A 21,073-nucleotide genomic window follows, 5' to 3' on the forward strand; every position below is an offset into this window, starting at 1 on the left:
GGACTCCGACGGTGATCAGCACAATCGACGAAACTCGGCACAAGCTAGGGCATCCAACGTTCGAGCCTATCGCTGGAAATGCAAACTTTGATGCCTTCTTTAAACTTCGACTGAGACTATCGCCGGAAGCCAGTAGCTGAAGCCTGACTGTTGCAGACTTGCAGTCAGGTTGCCTACGACTTCCACAGAGGTGAACCGCAAAGGTGAGGAACGATTTTCAGGTGGGTTAAGATGTTGGCAGAGATGTTCTTGGATATCCCGATGAATTGAAGGGCCCCTTCATTGTCATAAACCGCATACACGCCCGATTGGGATGGGATTGCCTCTTGTTGCTGCGGTCTATTGCTATGGCCTCCAACTCACCCAGCTTTTGAACTGTCCTTACTGTCACCGAAAAGGCCCTTCTGGGTCGTGCGAGCCCCGACCATAGGCCAATCGACGGGCGCACACAGCAGAGGGCAATAGAGAGCATCCAACGAAGGGCAACCAATAGAGACTGCACTGACTAGGAATGGAAAGAAGAAGGGATTTGGGGTTTTGAGGATTTGGGGTTAGAGAAAGGGCCGAGAGAGAGAGAGATGCCAGCCGGCAAGAGGGACCGGTCGCCGGCCGAACCAGTGGGGAGGAGGGTGAAAGACTGTCTAATGGGGGCGGAGGGTGGTGCCCTAATGGAAAATCCTCCTTCAGGCTTCAAGCTTGTCATCAATGCTGGAAAATGATAGCGGAGTGCAGTGGCTGGTGGGAGATGGACCGCAGGACAGGAGAGAAGGGGGGCCAAGAGAGGACACTGACATCGGAGGCGTTGTTGATGAGCTCGCAAAGGAAAAGAGAGAGAGAGAGAGAGAGAGAGAGAGAGAGAGAGAGAGAGAGAGAGAGAGAGGTCACATTGAACCAAGGTTGTTAAATGCGATGAGGCAAAGCGAGGCGTTGAGCCTGCGCTTCGCCTCTGAGGCGTACGCCTCTCACAACTGGTATGGAAGTGAAGCGGTGGGAGGGGAGGCAGGGAGCGGTGGAGGAGCAGTTGGCCGGCACGTGGCGATGGATCCACCGGCACTTGGGGTTAGCACAGCCGGCGAATCGGGCGGAGGAGGAAGACTTGGGGATGAAGGAGGGGATTCTGGAGGTTGATGAGGGGCAATTTGCGCATCACAGCACGCCTCAGTACCTTGAGCATGCGCCTCGCCTCTGAGGCGTACGCTTCAGGTACTGAGGCGTACGCCTCTCACAACACTGCATTGAACTATCCAGTAAAGGGCACCAACAGTTTACCCACGCACAGAAGTTTTAACACAAAAAAATCTCTCTTCTAATCTGTTTACCGCACAAGGAAAAGGTTTACTGACGTAAAAAAAACACTCCCTCTCTCTCTCTCTCTCTTAGCTACTAAAGACACTCTCTTTTTGTTGTCTTTTCTATTTTGTTTGCTCATATTAAGGTGATTTCTTTCCAAATATATGTTCTTAGTATTTTTTTTTTTTTCAAAATCATTATTTTGATATAACATCATGCATGAATAAAATGACGTTGCAAGAAGTGGCATAGGATTCAAGAGACTTTTGGAAATCGGAATAGGGGTCCAACTGAATAGAGTTTGGTCTGACATTTGTTCCAAATTAATCTGATATTTTATTTGAACTCTGATTCTTCCTACAAGATTTTATTTGAATGTGCATTCAAGGATTATATTTGGTCTAAGTTGGTGTTTTGAAAGAGCCTTTTTAAGAGCCGAGCCATGAGTGGGTTGTCACTTACCACAACAGAAGAATGATATCTTATTTTATGCATGATTTATTCACACCTCCTACATTCTCAATGACGAAGGGCTTGTTAAGTAGATAAGGTCTAACTGCCCCCCTTGCTTTATTTTTTTGATCTCTATCTGTTTTGATCGAGATATATTTAGATTTCTTCAATAAAAAAATTTGGCTGAAATCCAACCCATTCACAACCATACTTTTCTGTCTCCGTTGGCCGTCTAATAATTTGAGGCTCACACGGTTTGTGACCAGCAAAGAAAGCCAGTGCCAAATGGATCGGCTCTGACAGAATATTTGCTACAACATTCAGCACACCATTATTATTGTTATTATTAGCAGTAGTTGTAGCAGTAGGTGGCAAGATTTAATGACCCTCCCTGCCTAGCATTATTATTGTACTTTTTACTGGTAATCAATGATATTAAGGGCTCAACCTACCACCCTGCGTAGCCACGAGTAAAAGGGAAAAAGAAAAATAATTAAAGTTGTCATTTTTTATGCAGCTACATGCTGCTGTCCCATCGATATCAACATTTAGCAAGATGGAGACCACACCTATTTCAGGAATTGCCAAGATTAGGGTTGTCAGGAGTAGGTGGCTGTCAAGCAGGTACTCCCCCAAATGTAGCCATAACACTATCATGAGCATAAATATCGGCTCAAACGATACCCCTTCAAGATATTTAAACAGGGATTTTGCTTGATTAATTAATCAGATGCAAAGGGTGGGGTAATGAGATCCCTTAACAGATCTGGATCTAATTAGCTGGTGATTGTGATCAAATCCAGCCCCAACCTACAACAAATTTGTGTGCAGCCCTTACGTAGGCTCAAAATGTTAGATGGGAAAACCACGTGCTTTACATACCGATCGATGATTATGATTATCAACCCACTTGGTCAATATGCGTAGGGCGACTCTTGCTGAAAGGATGGATTCTCACATACTCAAGTGACTCATTTAACTAAGTTCTAAAACTGGCCATGGTCATCAACCACTTCTGAGACCCAACCCAATGGAGTTGCAAAGTGAGGACTGGTTGATGATCATGTGGGAAACAAGCCACTTAGCAACTCTAATGAGAATCTTCGACCCATGCTCAACAAAAAACGGTGCATCATCAAATAGCACAAGTATCACTAACATATTGTACTAATATGTTCATGCACAAGTCCCATTATAATAAGTTTCACATGAATCTATAGTCACAAGAGGCAACACCAACATTTTTTACTTTTTTTTTACATCTAAAAATTGTGGATCCTAAATTGGAACCCAGATCTGGTATGAAATTTAACAAACCATATCTGGCTCCATATACTAATTGGACTGTTTGGGTTCAACACAATCCCAATTAGGCTTCCTTTATGATCACCAAACCCTTGTAAGACTTTGTATTTTCAGCCACGTTAACCTTCAGCAGAGAAGGAAGAGAAGACAAGAGGTTGCTGCACAGAATAGGTCAATATCGTGACCAAAAAAAGCTGTATTTATAAAACAATGTTTTACAAAAATACTATGGATGATAATGTTCCTAATTATAAATACAAAATACAAATATATGCACATGTGCAAATTAGAAACACAAAACAAAATGTACATGAAGTATGGATCTGAACCAGATGTAAATTCAAAACCATATCATGTCATCTTTAACAGCCTCCCTCAAGTTGTGCATGATCTTGAATGATGGACAACTTGCTTTTTAAGAACCAAAAATTATAATTGGTCAGCCCCTTTGTAAAAATATCAGCCACTTGATCTTCAGTGCGAACATAGTATGGCTCAATTTCTTTCTCTTCAACCTTTTGTCTGACAAAATGTTGATCTATCTTGATATATATGTTTAGTGCGACTATGATGAATGGGATTAAAAAAAATATTTATCGCACTTTGATTGTCACACAGTAATAATGATCTTGAGATAGATTCTCCCAATTTTGTTAGCAAGTATCTAACCCACGTAGCTTCTGTTGTGGCCACTATCATGGAACAATATTCAGTCTCAGTAATATATCTGGCAACAACCTTCTATTTTTTATTACTCCAAGGCACAATGTTGCTGCCAAGAAATATACAATAGGCTGAAATTGACCCCAATCCACATTTGTATAGATAAAGATTTTATGAGCCCCATTATCTATAAGATTCCTTTTGTAAACAAGTTCATCTCCTACCGTACCCTTTAAGAATCTCAATATCCGTTTAACTGCATCCATGTGCGTAGTTCAAGGTTCATGCATAAATTGAGACACTTGATTTATAGAATAGACAATGTCAGGTCTAGTAAAGGTAATGTATTGGAGCATTCTGACTATACTTTGGTATCTGGTGGGATGATCATATAAGTCTCCATCATGAGAACTCAACTTCGGTTGTAAAACACTCAGAGTAGTCTTGCAATCTTTCATCCTTGCTCTACTTAACAAGTTAAGGGTATATTTATGTTATGTTATGGTCAACACATTGTCTTTCCTGTCAACTTCTATTCCAAGAAAGTACATCAATTCTCCAAGATCCTTCATTTTAAAATTCTGACTCGAGAATTCCTTGACTTTCTAGATATGACTGCAAGAGTTGCCCGTGATAATGATGTCATCTACATAAATAAATAAGAATGTGATTGTATGCTCATCTCTAAAGATAAAGAGTGAGTCATCAAGGGTATTTGCGAAAACCAAGATTTGAATTTTGAGAGAAAAACTATCAAATCAGGACTGTGATGCTTGTTTTAAACTATAAAGAGCTCTTTTCAATTTGCAAACATACACCTTAGGTTCTCCTTCCACATATCCAGGTGGTTGTTCCATATAAATTTCTTCTTTAAGGGCGTCATAAACGAAAGCATTTTTTACATCCATCTGACTCAATGTCCATTTGTGATGAACGACTAGAGATAATATGATACGAATTGTCCTCATCTTGACCACAGGACTAAAAGTCTCATCATAATCTTGGCCATATTCTTAAGTGAAACCACGTACAACAAGTCTTGCTTTGTGTCATTTAATGCTTCTATCAGGTTTATACTTGATCTTATAAACTCACTTAGACACTACAATGTTTCTATCATTGGGTCTGGGAATAATTTCTCATGTTTGACATTCATGTAGCGCTTCCATTTCTTCATTCATTGCCTCTATCCATTAGTGTGACTTGACAGCCTGATAGAAGGCACACTACAAGAAAATGTGTATTAGCGACGGACGTTGTCTGTCGCTAATCCATCGCTAAACATCCTTAGCAACAGATTAGCAACGGACAGCGTCCGTCGCAAAATCCTAGTCGCTAAATTGCATCAAATTTTATCTGTCGCCAATCTGTCGTTGATTAGCGACGGATTAGCGACAACATATATCCATCGCTAATTAGCGATGGCGTAACGAACGATGATATCTGGATATAATCCGTCATGAACTTTTGGTCGGTAAGTTAGCGACGGATTCGTGACGGATTAACGTCCATTGCAAATCATTGTCTAATGAAATTGGCAACGGCTTAGTGACGGATATTTTCGTCGCTAATATTAAAAACAAAATTAAAAAAAATATTTAAAATATGAAACTCGAGAAAATTTTCTTGTTATACAATTCATATAATGTGCTTATAAAAAAGAAAATGCACACAAAAAATACATATACAGGTGAAACAAAATTAACACAAGTCCTAAGTTAAACAACCAAATATAGTCTCTGCCAAGTTATAATTAGTTACAAGTATGTCAAACAAATTAAATACATGAATCTAAGGGCATCATCCTCTTTATTTTCTCGATCTACCCCTTCCTCCGCACCTCCATCATTTCCTTTACGTTGATCATCTCCAACATCCTGCAAAAGAACCAAAATGTTAGTAATTATAAACAAAGTGCTCATATGTGTTATAAAACTGTCAAAAAACTTTATATGTGATTAAACAAAATGCTCATATGTGTTCTAAGGCAGTTAAAAAACTTTATATGTGATTTAATCAAGCTCATATGTGTTCTAAGGCAGTAAAAAAATTATATATGTGATTCTATCATGCTCATATGTGTTATAAGGCAGTAAAAAAACTCTATATGTAATTCTATTATGCTCATATGTGTTCTAAAGTAGTAAATAAACTCTATATGTGATTCTATCATGCTTGCATGTGTTCTAAGGCAGTAAAAAAACTCTATATGTGATTCTATCATGCTCACATGTGTTCTAAAGCAGTAAAAAAACTGTATATGTGATTCTATCATACTTATATGTGTTATAAGACAGTAAAAAAATTGTATATGTGATTTTATCATGCTCATATGTGTTTTAAGGCAGTAAAAAAATTATATATGTGATTCTATCATGCTCATATGTGTTTTAAGGCAGTAAAAAAACTATATATGTGATTCTATCATGCTCATATGTGTTCTAAGGAAGTAAAAAAACTATATATGTGATTCTATCATGCTCATATGTGTTCTAAGGCAGTAAAAAAACTTTATATGTGATTCTATCATGCTCATATGTGTTCTAAGGCAGTAAAAAAACTCTATATGTGATTCTATCATGCTCATATGTGTTCTAAGGCAGTAAAAAAACTGTATATGTGATTCTATCATGCTCATATGTGTTCTAAGGAAGTAAAAAAACTATATATGTGATTCTATCATGCTCATATGTGTTCTAAGACAGTAAAAAAACTATATATGTGATTCTATCATGCTCATATGTGTTCTAAGACAGTAAAAAAACTATATATGTAATTCTATCATGCTCATATGTGTTCTAAGGCAGTAAAAAAATTGTATATATGATTCTATCATGCTCATATGTGTTCTAAGGTACTTGTTATCTTATTTGTATGTACCCTAGCGCGAGTATGTTTCCTCATCACTTGTCTGACTTTCATATTCTTCCTCCTCCTCCTCTTCCTCTTTCTCCTCTTCGTCTTTTTCTTTATCTTCATGAGGTGCACATCCACTTGATATATCATTTGGATCACATTCTTTCATACGTGTACCATCGGATAATGGAGATGTATCATACAGACCTTGTGTGACATCGTGACCATAAGAGAAGTCATACATATTATCTGATTGATAGAAATCATCCTCTTCAGCAACCTTGTCTTCTTGTAACTGATCATACTCGGGGTATAGTTTAGACTTCACCTTGCAAACCGCCCACCATTCATTTCTATCTAACTTCCTTGTATTCGGATATGAAGTATAGTAAACTTGTTGAGCTTGTGAGGCTAATATGAATGGTTCATATGTTCCAAACCTTGATTTATGGTTCACCTCTACAATGTCAGAGACTTTGTCGACTCTTGTTGTTGTGGGATCTAACAATGACACTTGAATAAAGTTACTATGTTATTTATGCATACGTAAGTCAACTCCATTATTTCTTCAATAACATCGTAGTAGTTATGTTCATTTTCACCATAGCTGCTACCCTTGACGCATAAGTCATTATTCATCATTGACTTATTTGTACCATAGTCTTTTATATGGAATCGATAACCATTTATGATATACCCGTTGTAACATTGCACAACTTTGGACGGACCATTTTTTAAATCATGTATTCCTTGATCATTAACATCACCATAGGAGACCTACAAGCATAAACAATGATTGTGATCAAGATCAATTAAGTAACATATTATTGTTTACACAGAAAGAATGCATGTTATCGTCCTTATCAACTCTTTCAACCATACCCCAAACTTATTTTCACGTTCTTTCTGTACTTCTGAATCAGTGAGATGTGAGAGTTCTCTTTGCAACTCCAGATCAAATTGTCTGCACTTAAAAAATAATTTTAGTACTTAACCATGTAAGCATCTTTAGAATTTAGTTCTATATATTAAGTATACTTACTCGATGTAAGGATCGATCGTTGAGCAATTAAGAAGGATATAGATATGTGTTGCGTCTTACTCTTGATCTTCCAAGAGTCTTGACCGGCAACTGCCAAATGCATGCTCAAGTGGTTGAAATATCAATAGTTTGTCAACCACAGTAAATTATTCTCCATCATCATTACGAGGTGGGAAAGTGTAACGTGTTGGAATGTGAGGTTCAAAGTACATAGTTTAGAAATTTGAAATCTCTTCTAAAGTGTAAGCCTCACAAATTGAACCCTCCATTCTTGCTTTATTCTGAACTTTTTTTTGAGGTCAAACATGCATCTGTCAATAATATACATCTCGTTATACAATAAATTCTAAATAACAATAGAGAGAAAAGTATAAATAAAAAAAAACCTTTCAAATGGGTACATCCACCGATATTGCACAGGACCACCAACCATAAGTTCATATGGCAAATGTATGATCACATGTTCCATAACATCAAAAAATGTTGGCAGAAATATCTTCTCAAGCTGACAAATAGTAGTGATGACGGAATCCTCGAGATTCTTTACCTCAGTTAATACAACTTCTGATGCACACAATGTTTTAAAAAATCTACTCAAATCAGATAATGCCCCCCATATAGGTTTGTCTAACATATCATGGAATGCTAGAGGAATCAATCGTTGCATAATGACATGACAATCATGGCTCTTCAACTCATATAATTGTCCCTCATCTATCTTCACAACCCGAGCAATATTAGAGACATATCCATCTGGAAATCTCAACTGTCTCAATTACTGACATACTTGCTTTACTTGATCTTGTCCAAGCACGTACCTTGCCTTTGGTTTCAGTACTTTGCCATTGTACTCTTGGAGTTTCAATTCTGGTCGTTTACATATTAATTTTAAATCTATATGGGACTTCAGATTATCCTTTGTTTTTTCTTTGATATTCATTAGTGTATTGAACACGTTATCAAATACATTTTTCTCCACATGCATTACATCCAAATTATGTCGTATCAATAAGGTTAACCAATATGGTAGTTCCCAAAATATAGATTTCTTTATTCAGTTGTGATCCTTCTCAAATCCAAGGTAATGCATCATACTACGGGCATCTGTCAGTCCAACTAAAAAGTATTGAAATCTTCTTAAAATCTCTATGCCAGACAACCGTGTAGGTGGACCTTCTATTTCAGTTATGTTTGCTCGAAAAACATTCCTTTGTCGTCAGAACGGATGGTTGCTGGGTAGAAATCGACGATGACAATCAAACCAGCATAACTTCCTTCCATGCATCAATCTAAAAGATTTTGTATCCTCCATACAGTACAGACATGCCAACCTCCCATGTGTGCTCTAACCAGATAACATACCATACGTAGAGAAGTCACTAATTGTTCATATAACAACAGCCTTCATATTGAATTATTTTTTTGTGGGCATCGTACGTGAGAACACTGTCATCCCACAGTATTTTCAGCTCATCAATCAATGACCTCAAATATACATCAAGATTTTGGACTGGAGACGTCGGCCCAAGGATCAATAGAGACAATAAAAGATTTTAACGCTTCATACATAAGCTTGTAGGAAGGTTGTATGGGGTGACAAATACTGGCCAACACGAGTATGGGGGTTGATCTACCCCCAAATAGATTATATTTATCTATACATAAACCTAGCCTGACATTTCTCACTTATATTATGAAGGTCTGATGAGTACGATCAAAGTGTTTCCAAGCTTCTGCGTCAAAAAGATGAGTAATCTTGTCTTCATCATGTTGGACTTTTTTTGCATGTCATATCATATGTTTAGTTGTCCTCGAAGATATATACAATCATTGTAATCTAAAAGTGAGCAGGAAGTAGCGGAGTGACTTGTATGACACTTCTTTTAACCTTTTGATATCATTGCCTCTTGTCTTTGGCTTGAACCGAGGATGCCCACATGACAGACATAATTTACTATTTTTTTTATCTTTGTAATACAACATGCAGTGATTTGGACAAACATCTATTTTTTTATACCTCATACCTAGTGCATTGACCATAACTTTCCCACAATAGTAATTTTATGGTAATTTCTCATCTTTGGGCAACATACTCTTCACAATAGAGCACAGACGATCAAAACATGATTGACTCAAATTAAACTCTGACTTCAAATTCAGTAGTTGAAGAACTGCAAACAAGATAGTGTGACTCTAACAAGATAGTGTGACTCTCGTAACTATTCCAGAGTGACCCATCAACATCTCTAAGTAAGTCATAAAATCTATTAGCTGCATTGTTTGCTGGTTCTTCCTCTGCCCCAGTTTGTCAGATGGGAAACCATGTGCTTTACATACTGATCGATGATTATCAACCCACTTGGTCAATATAATATGTGTAGGGCAACTCTTGCTGAAAGGATGGATTCTCGCATATTCAAGTGACTCATTTAACTAAGTTCTAAAACTGGCCATGTTCCCAGGTTCATCAACCACTTCTGAGACCCAACCCAATGGAGTTGCTCAGTGAAGACTTGTTGTTGATCATGTGGGAAACAAGCTACTTAGCAACTCTAATGAGAATCTTCGACCCATGCGCAACAAAAAACAGAGCATCATCAAATAGCACAAGTATTACTAACATATTGTACTAATATGTTCATGCACAAGTCCCTTCATAATAAGTTTCACTACCAACCACCACATGAATCTATAGTCACAAGAGGCAACACTAACATTTTTTATTTTTTCGCATCAAAAAGTTGTGGATACTAATTGGAACCCAGATCTGGTATGAAATTTAACAAACCATATCTGGCTCCATATACTAATTGGACTGTTTAGGTTCGACTAGAATCCCAATTAGGCTTCCTTTATCACCAAACCTTGACCCAATAGAGTTTGGTATAGGAACAATTCGAGTGAAACCCAAACCATTGAGAGCCCTATTCATATTACTATTTGCAAGTTTGTTATTATTGGAGAGACTTTTTGCTGTAGCAAACTTTTTTGAATAGGTAAGTAGTTGTTCGAGACCGCCATGTTGACACCTTTGTTTCTTAATGTAATTACCTCTTGGATCCTTAGTAGTGTACATAAATGGCCTTTGGCCTAAGATCCCCCGTGAACAACAATTGTTACGGGTCCCCCCCCCCCTCTTACTCTCTTTATTGTAATCTTGCAACTTATGAATATGAGTTACTTTCTCTCTATCTCTCGCTACTACTCTCTCTGTTGCTCTCTTTAAGTTGTGCGCACTTTAATGTGATTGTGCACCCATGTGCGGGGTGTTTGTGTTGTTTTCCCGACTTAGAAGGTTGACCTGGTTCGATCTACCGAGTTTCGCACAGAGCTTCCAAATAAGCTCGTGACAACTGGTATCAAAGCCTACACGAGAACCGGGGGAAGGAAAGAGGGGTATTTGTTGAAACCCTCGTAAGCTGAGTTTGATAATGGAACTAGAGTTGGGAGAACTCCTTGGAAAAATCCATAAAGGGAAAAAGGCAGAAAAGGAGAAATTTGTCGTGGAGTCGACATAAATGTCTCGCTTGAAAGAAATGGTTTGCCCTATAGAGAGACGGGTGACCAAAGTCGAGAAAAGAATAACAAAATTGACATGTGACATTCGTGCCTGTGCCACTGGTGTTGAAAGTGCACTACATGACTTCAGGAAGTTAGATGGTGATGTGAAGGCTGAGACTGACGAACTGTGGGCTATGATCCAAGAATTATCAGATTGGTTGGGTATACAAGAGGCTGAAATGCGAAAACTTTGAGAACGATATGGAGTCTTAGAAAGGTTGTTGGGAAATGGGATTGGTGGTATGGCCAATGTCGAAAATCTTGGAAACAACCCACAAGGGGGAAACACGATGATGGTTCGTTGCGAATGTCCTAAGTTGAAACCAGTTGAGCCATTGAAATATAAAGAGGAAAGAGATGCCAGGATCGTCTAAAACTGGCTGTGGGATGTAGAACAATTCTTTGATCAAGCAGAGATTGGCATGGATGTTGATCGTATACGTACGACGACTAGGTACTTGGTTGAGGTTGCCGCCATATGGTGGAGAACACAGTACCAAGGCATGGAACGCGGAGGAATTATGATAGAATCATAAGACGACTTCAAAAAAGAAATGAGAGGATATTTTCTTCCACACAATGCTGAAAAACTTTCCCATGACAAGTTGATGGCCCTAAGGCATACAAAAAGCATCCAGGAATATGTGTCGGCATTCTCAGCAGTGATGCTCGATATAGAAGACATGTCAGAGATGGACCACATTTACTTCTTTAAAAGAGGTCTAAAGTTCTGGGCTCAACAAGAGTTGACATGGATGAAACCGACAGACCTTGCAAGTGCGATGGCGATAGCTGAACAAATAGTTGAGTTTTTCAATCGATGGGGACCTCAAGCAAGGCACCTCGCAGGGAGGATCAGGGTAATGTTGCAAGAGGCCACGGGGGAAATCAGTATTGCCCACCCTTCCGAGACCAGAGAAATCAGCCTCAAGCATGACAAGGAGTTTTGGGAAATAGAGCAGTACATGTGAACCTTCGATGTTTGTATTGTAGTGGAAATCACTTTGCAAGGGATTGCCCCAACCAAAATCAAGGGAATGCGGGACGAAGGGCGGCTAATGCTATTGAGATTGAGGAGACCCCCACAAAAGAGGAAGTCAAAATGGGGGCCTTGCAGAGGGTCAATGCACTAGAGGAATCCTCCTCTACAGTGCCAGTGCTTGTAGTTAAGAAGGAATTAATGTACTTGATGATAACTATCAAAGGGAGGACTACCAAGGCAATGGTTGATATAGGAGCCACACATAACTTCATGGCCCAAGAGGAAGCTCCGAGATTGAGCTTGCAATGGGATAAAAAAAGTCAGTCATATGAAGGCCGTGAACTCAGATGCGCAACCCATCTTCGGTGTAGCCCGGAACGTACAAGTTGAGGCTGGACAATGGTCTGGCAGAACAGATTTCTCTATTGCTCTGTTGGACGATTTCAAAGTAATCTTGGGCATGGAGTTCCTTTTGGCGAGTAAGGCAGTGCCTATGCCCCACTTGGACGTCGTCAGCTTTATGAGTGAAGAGTCCCCTTGCATGATCCCTGCCTCGACATCGAAAACATCAAATGTCCACATGGTCTCTGCATTGCAAATAAAATGGGGCCTCCAACGAGGCGATCAAACATTTCTAGTAGCGGTACGAGAAGAAACAGAGGAAAAACCCCCCAAAGATATATTGTCTCCTATTGTTACGATATTAAAAGAGTTCCATGAAATTTTTCCCCAAGAGTTGTCGAGAAAATTGCCACCGCGAAGAGAAGTAAACCATCAGATAGAGTTGATATCGGGTGTGAGGCCTTCCTCAATGGCACCATACAGAATGGCCCCGCCCAAACCGGTAGAGCTTAGACGACAACTGGGTGATATGTTGGATGTTGGTATTATCCGACCATCAAAGGCTCATTTCGAAGCTCCTATGCTCTTTCAGACCAAACATGATGGGTCCAAGAGACTGTGTGTGGATTATAGGTCACTCAATAAACTGATTGTCCAGAACAAGTACCCCTTACCCCTAATTGCTGATTTGTTCGATCAGTTAGGGGAAGCTCGAGTTTTCTCAAAATTAGATCTGTGATGATGATATTGGCAGGTCAGAGTTGCGGAAGGAGACGAGGCCAAGACGACATGTGTTACTCGATATGATGCTTCAAATTTTTAGTGATGCCCTTTGGTTTAACGAATGCCCCCGCAACTTTCTCTACACTGATGAACCAGATATTCTATCCATATCTTGATCGCTTTGTGGTTGTGTATTTGGATGATATTTTTGTTTATAGTCAGAACATGGAGGAACATGTGCGACACCTGCGCACAGTGTTTCAGATTTTAAAGGACAATGAGTTGTACGTAAAAAGAGAGAAGTGTATGTTCAGCCAAGAAGAAATCAATTTTCTGGGTCATGTGGTTGGAAAGGGTTGTCTAAGGATGGATAGTCAGAAGGTAAGAGCTATTCAGGATTAGGAAATCCCAACCAAGGTTTCTGAGCTATGGTCATTTCTGGGCCTAGCCCGTTACTATCATCGGTTTATTAAGTGATATTCAACCATTGTGGTGCCTCTCACAGAGTTGCTGAGGAAAGACAGAAGTTGGGATTAGCAAGAGGAATGTCAAAATGCATTCGAGATTCTTAAGAATACCATGGCTAACGAACCGGTCTTATAGCTGCCGAACCAAGAAAAATCGTTTGAAGTATATGCGGATGCGTCAGACTTTGCCATTGGAGGTGTACTGATGCAAGAGGGTCATCCTATCGCCTTTAAAAGTTGAAAGTTGAATAGCGTTGAACGGCAATACACAGTCCACGAAAGAGAAATGACTGCCATCGTGCATTGTTTATGCGCATGGAGGCATTACTTATTGGGGTTGACATTTGTTGTCTACACTGACAATGTTGCCACAAGCTATTTTCAAAAACAGAAAAAGCTCAGTCCTAAACAAGCTCGGTGGTAAGAGTTTTTAGCCGAATTTGATATGATTTTGGAGTACAAGCTGGGAAGGTCTAATGTAGTAGCAGATGCATTGAGCAGGAAGGCTGGATTGGCAGCTTTGATTGAAGGTAAAAGTGGGAGTAGTGAACCTCAAAACGACCTTCTCGCCCGAATTTGAGAGGGCTTACGAGAAGACCCCATGGCACATCTTTTTTCTTTGGTAAAAGAAGGAAAGATAAGACGATTTTGGGAACAAGAAGGATTGCTGATAACAACTGGGAATCAAGTATATGTACCCTGATGGGGATCCTTGCGTCGGGAGATATTGAGGGAGTGTCACGACGCTCCCTGGGCATGACATCCGGGACAAGAAAGGACAATGACATTGATGGAATGAGTTTATTACTGGCCTCAAATGTGTGATGATGTAGATGGTTACGTATGTACCTGTTTGATCTGCCAACAGGACAAGGCCATTAATCAGAAGACTGCGAGTCTATTAGAGCCTCTCCTTGTCCCAAGCCGACCTTGGGAGAGCATCTCTATGGATTTTGTCCTCAGTCTACCAAAAGTCGAGGGGCACAGTATCATCTTCGTTATAGTTGATAGATTCTCAAAATATGTGACCTTTGCACCTGGTCCTAACACTTATTCAGCTGAAGATACGGATCGACTCTTTGCGAAGCATGTCGTGAAATATTGGGGCATTTCGGAGAGCATTATCAGCGATCGAGATGCCCAATTCACTGGTAAATTCTGGAGAGAAGTATTTTGGTTACTGGAATCAGAGTTACACTTTTCTACCAGTTTCCACCCACAGACAGACGACCGGACTGAACGTATTCATGGGATGCTGAAAGAATATTTGAGGCACTTTGTCAGTGCAAATCAGAAAAATTGGATGGATTTATTGGATATCGCTCAATTTTGTTACAATCTTCAAAAGAGTGAATCGTTGGGACACAGTCCATTAGAGATTGTGACAGGACAATAACCTCAGACACCACACTCCATTGTTGCCCAAGGTCGAAGAAAGGTGCCCTTCGCGTATAACTTTGTTAAGAACTGGTATAATCAGACAGAATTAGCAAAGTCATTTCTACACAAAGCTGCAAAATGAATGAAGAAATGGTTGGATCAAGATCGTCAACATGTTGAGTTTCAAGTCGGAGACAAAGTATTAGTCAAATTATACCCCAAGAGAACAGCTATCTTTTGAGGACATCATCAAGGACTCATTCAAAAATATGATGAACCCTTTTCTGTTATACATAGGATTGGCAAGTTAGCATATAAACTAGACCTTCCTAATAGTTTTCAGGTTCACCCTGTCTTTTATATGTGTAATCTAAAGCCCTTCAATGAAGATGAAGAGGATTTCAATCATAATGTATCTCAGCGGGCTCTCATTCTTCAGCGAGCCTCATCTGCGGTCCCAACATCGACTTCTAGGAAAATTGAATTCATCATGGATCACGCCAACAATTATCTAGGGGAGGTGAAGAAATGTCTTGTGAAATGGAAATGATTGCTAGAGAGTGAAGCCAATTGGGAGACTCCAAAAAATATTTGTCAGTTTCAGCAAGCCATTGAAGACTACCAACAACAGATTGCATTGGGGACGGTGCCAGTTTAGGAGGGGGAGAGTGTTCCATACCGTCATGTTGACACCTTTGTTTCTTGATGTAATTACCTCTTGGATCCTTCGTAATGTACATAAATGATCTTTGGGCTAAGATCTCCCGTGAACAACAATTGTTACCCCCTTCTCCCCCCCCCCCCCCCCCCCCTCTTACTCTCTTTATTGTAATCTTGCAACTTATGAATATGAGTTATTTTTTTATCTCTTGCTACTACTCTCTTTGTTGCTCTCTTTAAGTTGTGCACGCTTTGTTGTGATTGTGCACCCTTGTGCGGGGTGTTTGTGTTGCTTTCCCGACTTAGAAGGCTGACCTGGTTGGATCTACCGAGTGCCGCAAATGGCTTCCTTTTTCTTGTTACTGTAGTAAATTTTCTTTTCCAAGTAAACAGGAGATGCTTTTCCAATTCAAATGCAAAGGCTCAATAATACAGAGGATCCGAGTCTGGGTGGGCAGGGTGTGGTTGTGAGAGGGAGAGAGTGCGTGGATTCTTCTCTACCACAAAAAAAAAATTAATGGTGTGGGTAGCAATCATACCACCCATGCCCTTTCCTTCTTCACTTTCTTTTTTTCTTTATTTAAGAAAGATTCTTCACTTTCTTTTCCTTGCGTGGAATGAAAAGCAGGTTCAGACTCTCAGATCATCTCTTGCAGAAGACCTAAAAGAGTTTGGACCATGTCATCTCCTTTCAATACTTCTTCATCATCACTTGAGTACGAAGTCTTCTTAAGCTTCAGAGGCCCAGACACCCGCAATGGGTTCACTGGACACCTGTACGAAGCTCTGAAACATAAAGGCCTCTCTACTTTCAAGGATGATGAGAAATTGGAGAGTGGGAGAAAGATTGACGATAACCTTCGGAGAGCAATCGAACACTCGGATGTATGCATAGTTATCTTGTCCGAGCACTACGCCGACTCCAGATGGTGCTTGGAGGAGTTGGCTATGATGTTTCACTACAAAAAGACCATCTTCCCCGTCTTTTACCACGTTGATCCTTCAGATGTTCGCCGACAAAAGGGCCTCTATGAAAAAGCATTCCACGACTATGAAAAGCGTTGTCGTCTACACCCTGACGATGAGAAGTATATCGAAGCGGAGACGGTGACGAAATGGAAGGAGGCATTGACGGAAGTTGGAATTCTCAGTGGCTTTGGTCTTGATAACCAGTACAATGGGTACATATCTCTCTCTCTCTCTCTCAATATATATATATATATATATATATATATATATATATATATATATATATAAAGGTTGCTTCTTGTGGCTATGAATGAAATGGATCAGATACGGGATTGGTCGGGTTATGCTTGACCCAATACTGGATGCCATTTTCAAGAGTGAATGGGTTCGAAATCACATCCTGATGGGGGCCAACTTGGATCTCGTAGTACAGTTATAGATCTATTTCTGATATGAGACCTTTTGGTACTTTATCAGTTGAAGATGGCAAAACCTATTGATTTGAAAACGATAAATTAAGTGTACAACCCCAAATTGAATCAGTAAATATTTGATTACCCAATCCGGCCTCAATGCGTTTAGCAGCCATTTGTGCTCTGAATATGATCTTTGATTCAGGTATATGTTAGGGAGACCAGATAAAGTGATTGGATCAAATAGCTTGCAAACTACTGGGTCCAATCAATGGCTTCCTCGCATCCCTATTTGGTGGGAGTAGATGTTTGGGAGCTGGAGATGATGGTACACCAACTCCTACAGGTGTTGAGAGTGGAGAAGGGGGTTGGTGGTGATGGCCCATTTTCAACTGCATCCTCACGAGGATGTTAACAACGCCAGCCTCACCACCCATTTACTTTTCCTCTCCCATCTCCAACACCCGGCTAAAGTGGTAGTAGATCTGATCTAATAACCTAGGTCCAAGAATGAGCCCAATTCAGTTCGTGACCCCTTCAGTTTTGTGGTCATACGTTGGGACCCTTTTGCATCCTTCTTTGGGTTCCTTTACTAGTTGTAGTTCTAATTTTCTCCATTGAGCGTGGTTTTAAATGCATCTGGCCTCAAAATTTATAGCTTTTATTCTTTCCTTATTGAATTGGACATGACAACCATTGGAAAAACCATATCCTGTTTTCCAACAATATCTAGAGAGATCTAATTACATCCAGCAAATCAAACAGATGTGGGATTAATCCACATCCTGGCGATAATGTGGACCAATAATCCTAGCCGTTGGTTGGATGGGTAGGATAAAATTTTGGACGGATCCCATCCTATGTCAAATATGTTGGGATCCTTACTCCTTCGTGAATCCTTTTTTTTAACTAAATGTGTTATCAAATACCAACTTTAGCCAGTCGCCCGAGTGGGAGTGAGCTTGGGGAGAAGTTGATGAGCCCTTGATCTCAGGTTTGACTCCTACTCTTTAACTGGTCTGAGGTTTACCTGGCAAAGTGACCTGGTTCTCGGTTGGGGCTCCTCATCATTAAAAAGAAAAACCAAATACCACAGTGATTTCTTTGATGAACATACAACTGAAAAATGTTTAAAAGACATTTTCTTATTGCATCTCTTTTCTTATTGGTGTTGCTTTAACGATTAAAACATGCAGAAAAGAGGCACAATTGATCCAAATAATCGTCAAGAAGGTTTTGGATGAGCACAAACCCAATACATTGGATCTCAGCAATCCCCTTGTTGGAATCAAGCCTCGGGTAAACAAGATGATGGAATTGTTGGACATCAAAACTGAAGATGTTAGAATGATAGGCATTTGTGGTATGGGGGGTATCGGGAAAACAACACTAGCCAAAGTCATCTATAATACAATCTCTGATAGGTTCCATGCTGTATGCTTTATTGAAAATATCAGGGAAGCAGCAAGAAAACACAATGGGCTGGTCAAGTTGCAAAAACAACTCATTTCTCAGATTGCAAAAGTCGATAACCCAGAGATATATAGTGTGGATCAAGGTGCAAGCATAATAAAGCAGAGATGCCGTTGCAAAAAAGTCCTCATTATTCTTGATGATGTTGATGAAAAAGTTCAACTTAATAAATTGGCTGGTGAACGAGACTGGTTTGAGAAAGGAAGTCGGGTCATAATAACTACGAGAGAGGAAGACGTACTAAATGTGAAGGATCATGAGATTTATATGCCTGAAGAAATGGATGCAGAAGAATCACTTGAGCTCTTTAGTTGGCATGCTTTCGGGAATAGCCAGCCTCTCGACCAATTTATGAAGATATCCCGAGAAGTAGTAAGAGTCACGGGTGGACTTCCTTTAGCACTGGAAGTATTGGGTTCAGAGTTGTTTGACAAGACAGAGGAAGGACAATGGGAAGAAATGTTGGAGAAGTTGAAGCGTGTTCCTCACACTAGTATTGAAGGAAGGTTGAAAATAAGCTACGATGGGCTTGACCAAGAGCAGAAGACAATATTTCTCGACATCGCATGCTTGTTTATTGGTGAGGAAAGAGAATATGTGACCGATGTTCTCAAAGCGTGTGGGTTCGCCTCGAACCTAACAATTCAAGTACTCTTGCATAAATCTCTCTTGAAGATTGATGAAGATGACGATACATTGGTGATGCATGATCAATTGCGAGATATGGGGAGAAACATAGCAAACGGTAGCGGGATATGGGATCGATATGATGCATCGAATGATCGTAAGGTAATAACTAGTTAGTGGTTCAATTTATTTACTAATATTTATTTGTTTCAAACAAAGACGTAGATGGAGCTAGTTTCTGGGCATAATGCAGAGATTGGCCACAAATTAAAAATATGACAAATCTGATTAATGTACTTTGTTTTTTATAATTTTGCCCTTTTTGTCACTTGAAAAATTGGAGGACAACTTATTAATATGGCCTAAAAAAAGGCAGGAGGTATGACAAATTAAGGGCAAAACTGAAAAGAAACAAAATAAATTTGCTATGTTTTTGTCAGATTTTTCTCATTTGCGGTCATATATGGTATCATGCAAAAAACCTTAGTGTCATAGTCGTTCTCTATTTCACAACTTGACAGTGTACATGTTGGGCACATCCAGGGGTCAGAAAATATTGAAGCTTTCACCAAAATGTCCAGTTTGAGATTGCTTGGTATCAACGGTGTCAATCTTGAAGGCGATTTCAGCAAAATGCCAGAAAGTTTGAGATGGTTAGAATGGCATGACTGCCCATTGGGATCACTACCAAAGGAGTTCGACCTCAAGGAGATTGAGTTTTTGGACTTATCGAAAAGTAAAATAGTGGGACCATGGGATGGAAATAAGGTTAGTATTTTAATTAATGTTTATATTTCCTTCTTTCTTTCCACTTTTTAAATTGTGATTCCTTCCTTAAACAAGACAGCGGTTTTTGCATGTTGGCAGGTCTTCCATGGTTTAAGAGTTCTTAAGCTTGAGGATTGCAGTGAACTTCAAAAATCTCCTAATTTTGATCGTTTACCAAATTTACAAAAACTCTCACTCAAAGAATGTGAGAAATTGGGCTCACTTGACCAATCCATTGGTCGTCTTACGGAGTTGATTGTCTTTGACTTATCTAACTGTAAGGCTCTCACGCATCTACCAGATTCAATTTGCAATATGAAGAAGTTACGTGAGTTGAATCTTTCTAAAACAAAAATTAGAGAGCTGCCCCTTTTTATTGGGTCCCTTCACAATTTAGAGGAACTATCTCTGTATTATTGTGATAGGCTAAGAAGCTTGCCGGATTCAATTGGGAACTTGAACAAGTTACGTAAGTTGGATCTTGAACGAACAAAAATTAGAGAGTTGCCCCTTTCTATTGGGTCCCTTCACAATTTAGAGAAACTATCTCTGTCTAGTCGTAAAAGGCTAAGAAGCTTGCCGGATTCAATTGGGAACTTGAACAAGTTACGTGAGTTGAATCTTTATGGATCAAAAATTAGAGAGCTGCCCCTTTCTATTGGGTCCCTTCACAATTTAGAGAAACTATCTCTGTATGGTTGTGATAGGCTAAGTAGCTTGCCGGATTCAATTGGGAACTTGAACAAGTTACGTGAGTTGAATCTCAGTGGAACAAAAATTAGAGAGCTGCCCCTTTCTATTGGTGCCCTTAACAATTTAGAGAAACTATCTGTCTGGTTGTGATGATCTAAGAAGCTTGCCGGATTCAATTGGGAACTTGAACAAGTTGCGTGAGTTGGATCTTCGTGGAACAAAAATTAGAGAGCTGCCCCTTTCTATTGGGTCCCTTCACAATTTAGAGAAACTATCTTTGACTGAATGTGATAGGCTAAGAAGCTTGCCGGATTCAATTGGGAACTTGAACAAGTTACGTTACTTGTATCTTGAAGGAACAAAAATTAAAGTGCTTCCCCTTCTATTGGAGCCCTTCACAATTTAA

General features: G+C 39.6%; 1 protein-coding gene across 1 annotated transcript; it reads left to right on the forward strand.

The window, feature by feature from the left end:
• Positions 1 to 16,402: 16,402 nt before the first annotated feature.
• On the forward strand, positions 16,403 to 21,073 carry LOC149844557 (disease resistance protein Roq1-like). Its single transcript, XM_089997958.1, has 5 exons — positions 16,403 to 16,905; positions 18,303 to 19,368; positions 19,750 to 19,974; positions 20,074 to 20,720; positions 20,830 to 21,073. Exons 1-5 carry the CDS (start codon positions 16,403 to 16,405, stop codon positions 21,071 to 21,073), a joined length of 2,685 nt encoding a protein of 894 aa, XP_089854084.1.

The sequence above is a fragment of the Nuphar pumila genome, chromosome 2 (assembly GCF_984573655.1).
Source record: "Nuphar pumila chromosome 2, dmNupPumi1.hap1.1, whole genome shotgun sequence".
Classification (NCBI taxonomy): Eukaryota; Viridiplantae; Streptophyta; class Magnoliopsida; order Nymphaeales; family Nymphaeaceae; genus Nuphar; species Nuphar pumila.

What these genes read in the sequence shown, in the direction of transcription:
- LOC149844557 (XM_089997958.1), top strand. Translation starts at nt 16,403, where the DNA reads ATGTCATCTCCTTTCAATACTTCTTCATCATCACTTGAGTACGAAGTC. An exon ending in CTTGATAACCAGTACAATGG is followed by an intron (nt 16,906 to 18,302) that starts GTACATATCTCT and finishes TAAAACATGCAG; the next exon opens with AAAAGAGGCACAATTGATCC. An exon ending in ATGCATCGAATGATCGTAAG is followed by an intron (nt 19,369 to 19,749) that starts GTAATAACTAGT and finishes GGGCACATCCAG; the next exon opens with GGGTCAGAAAATATTGAAGC.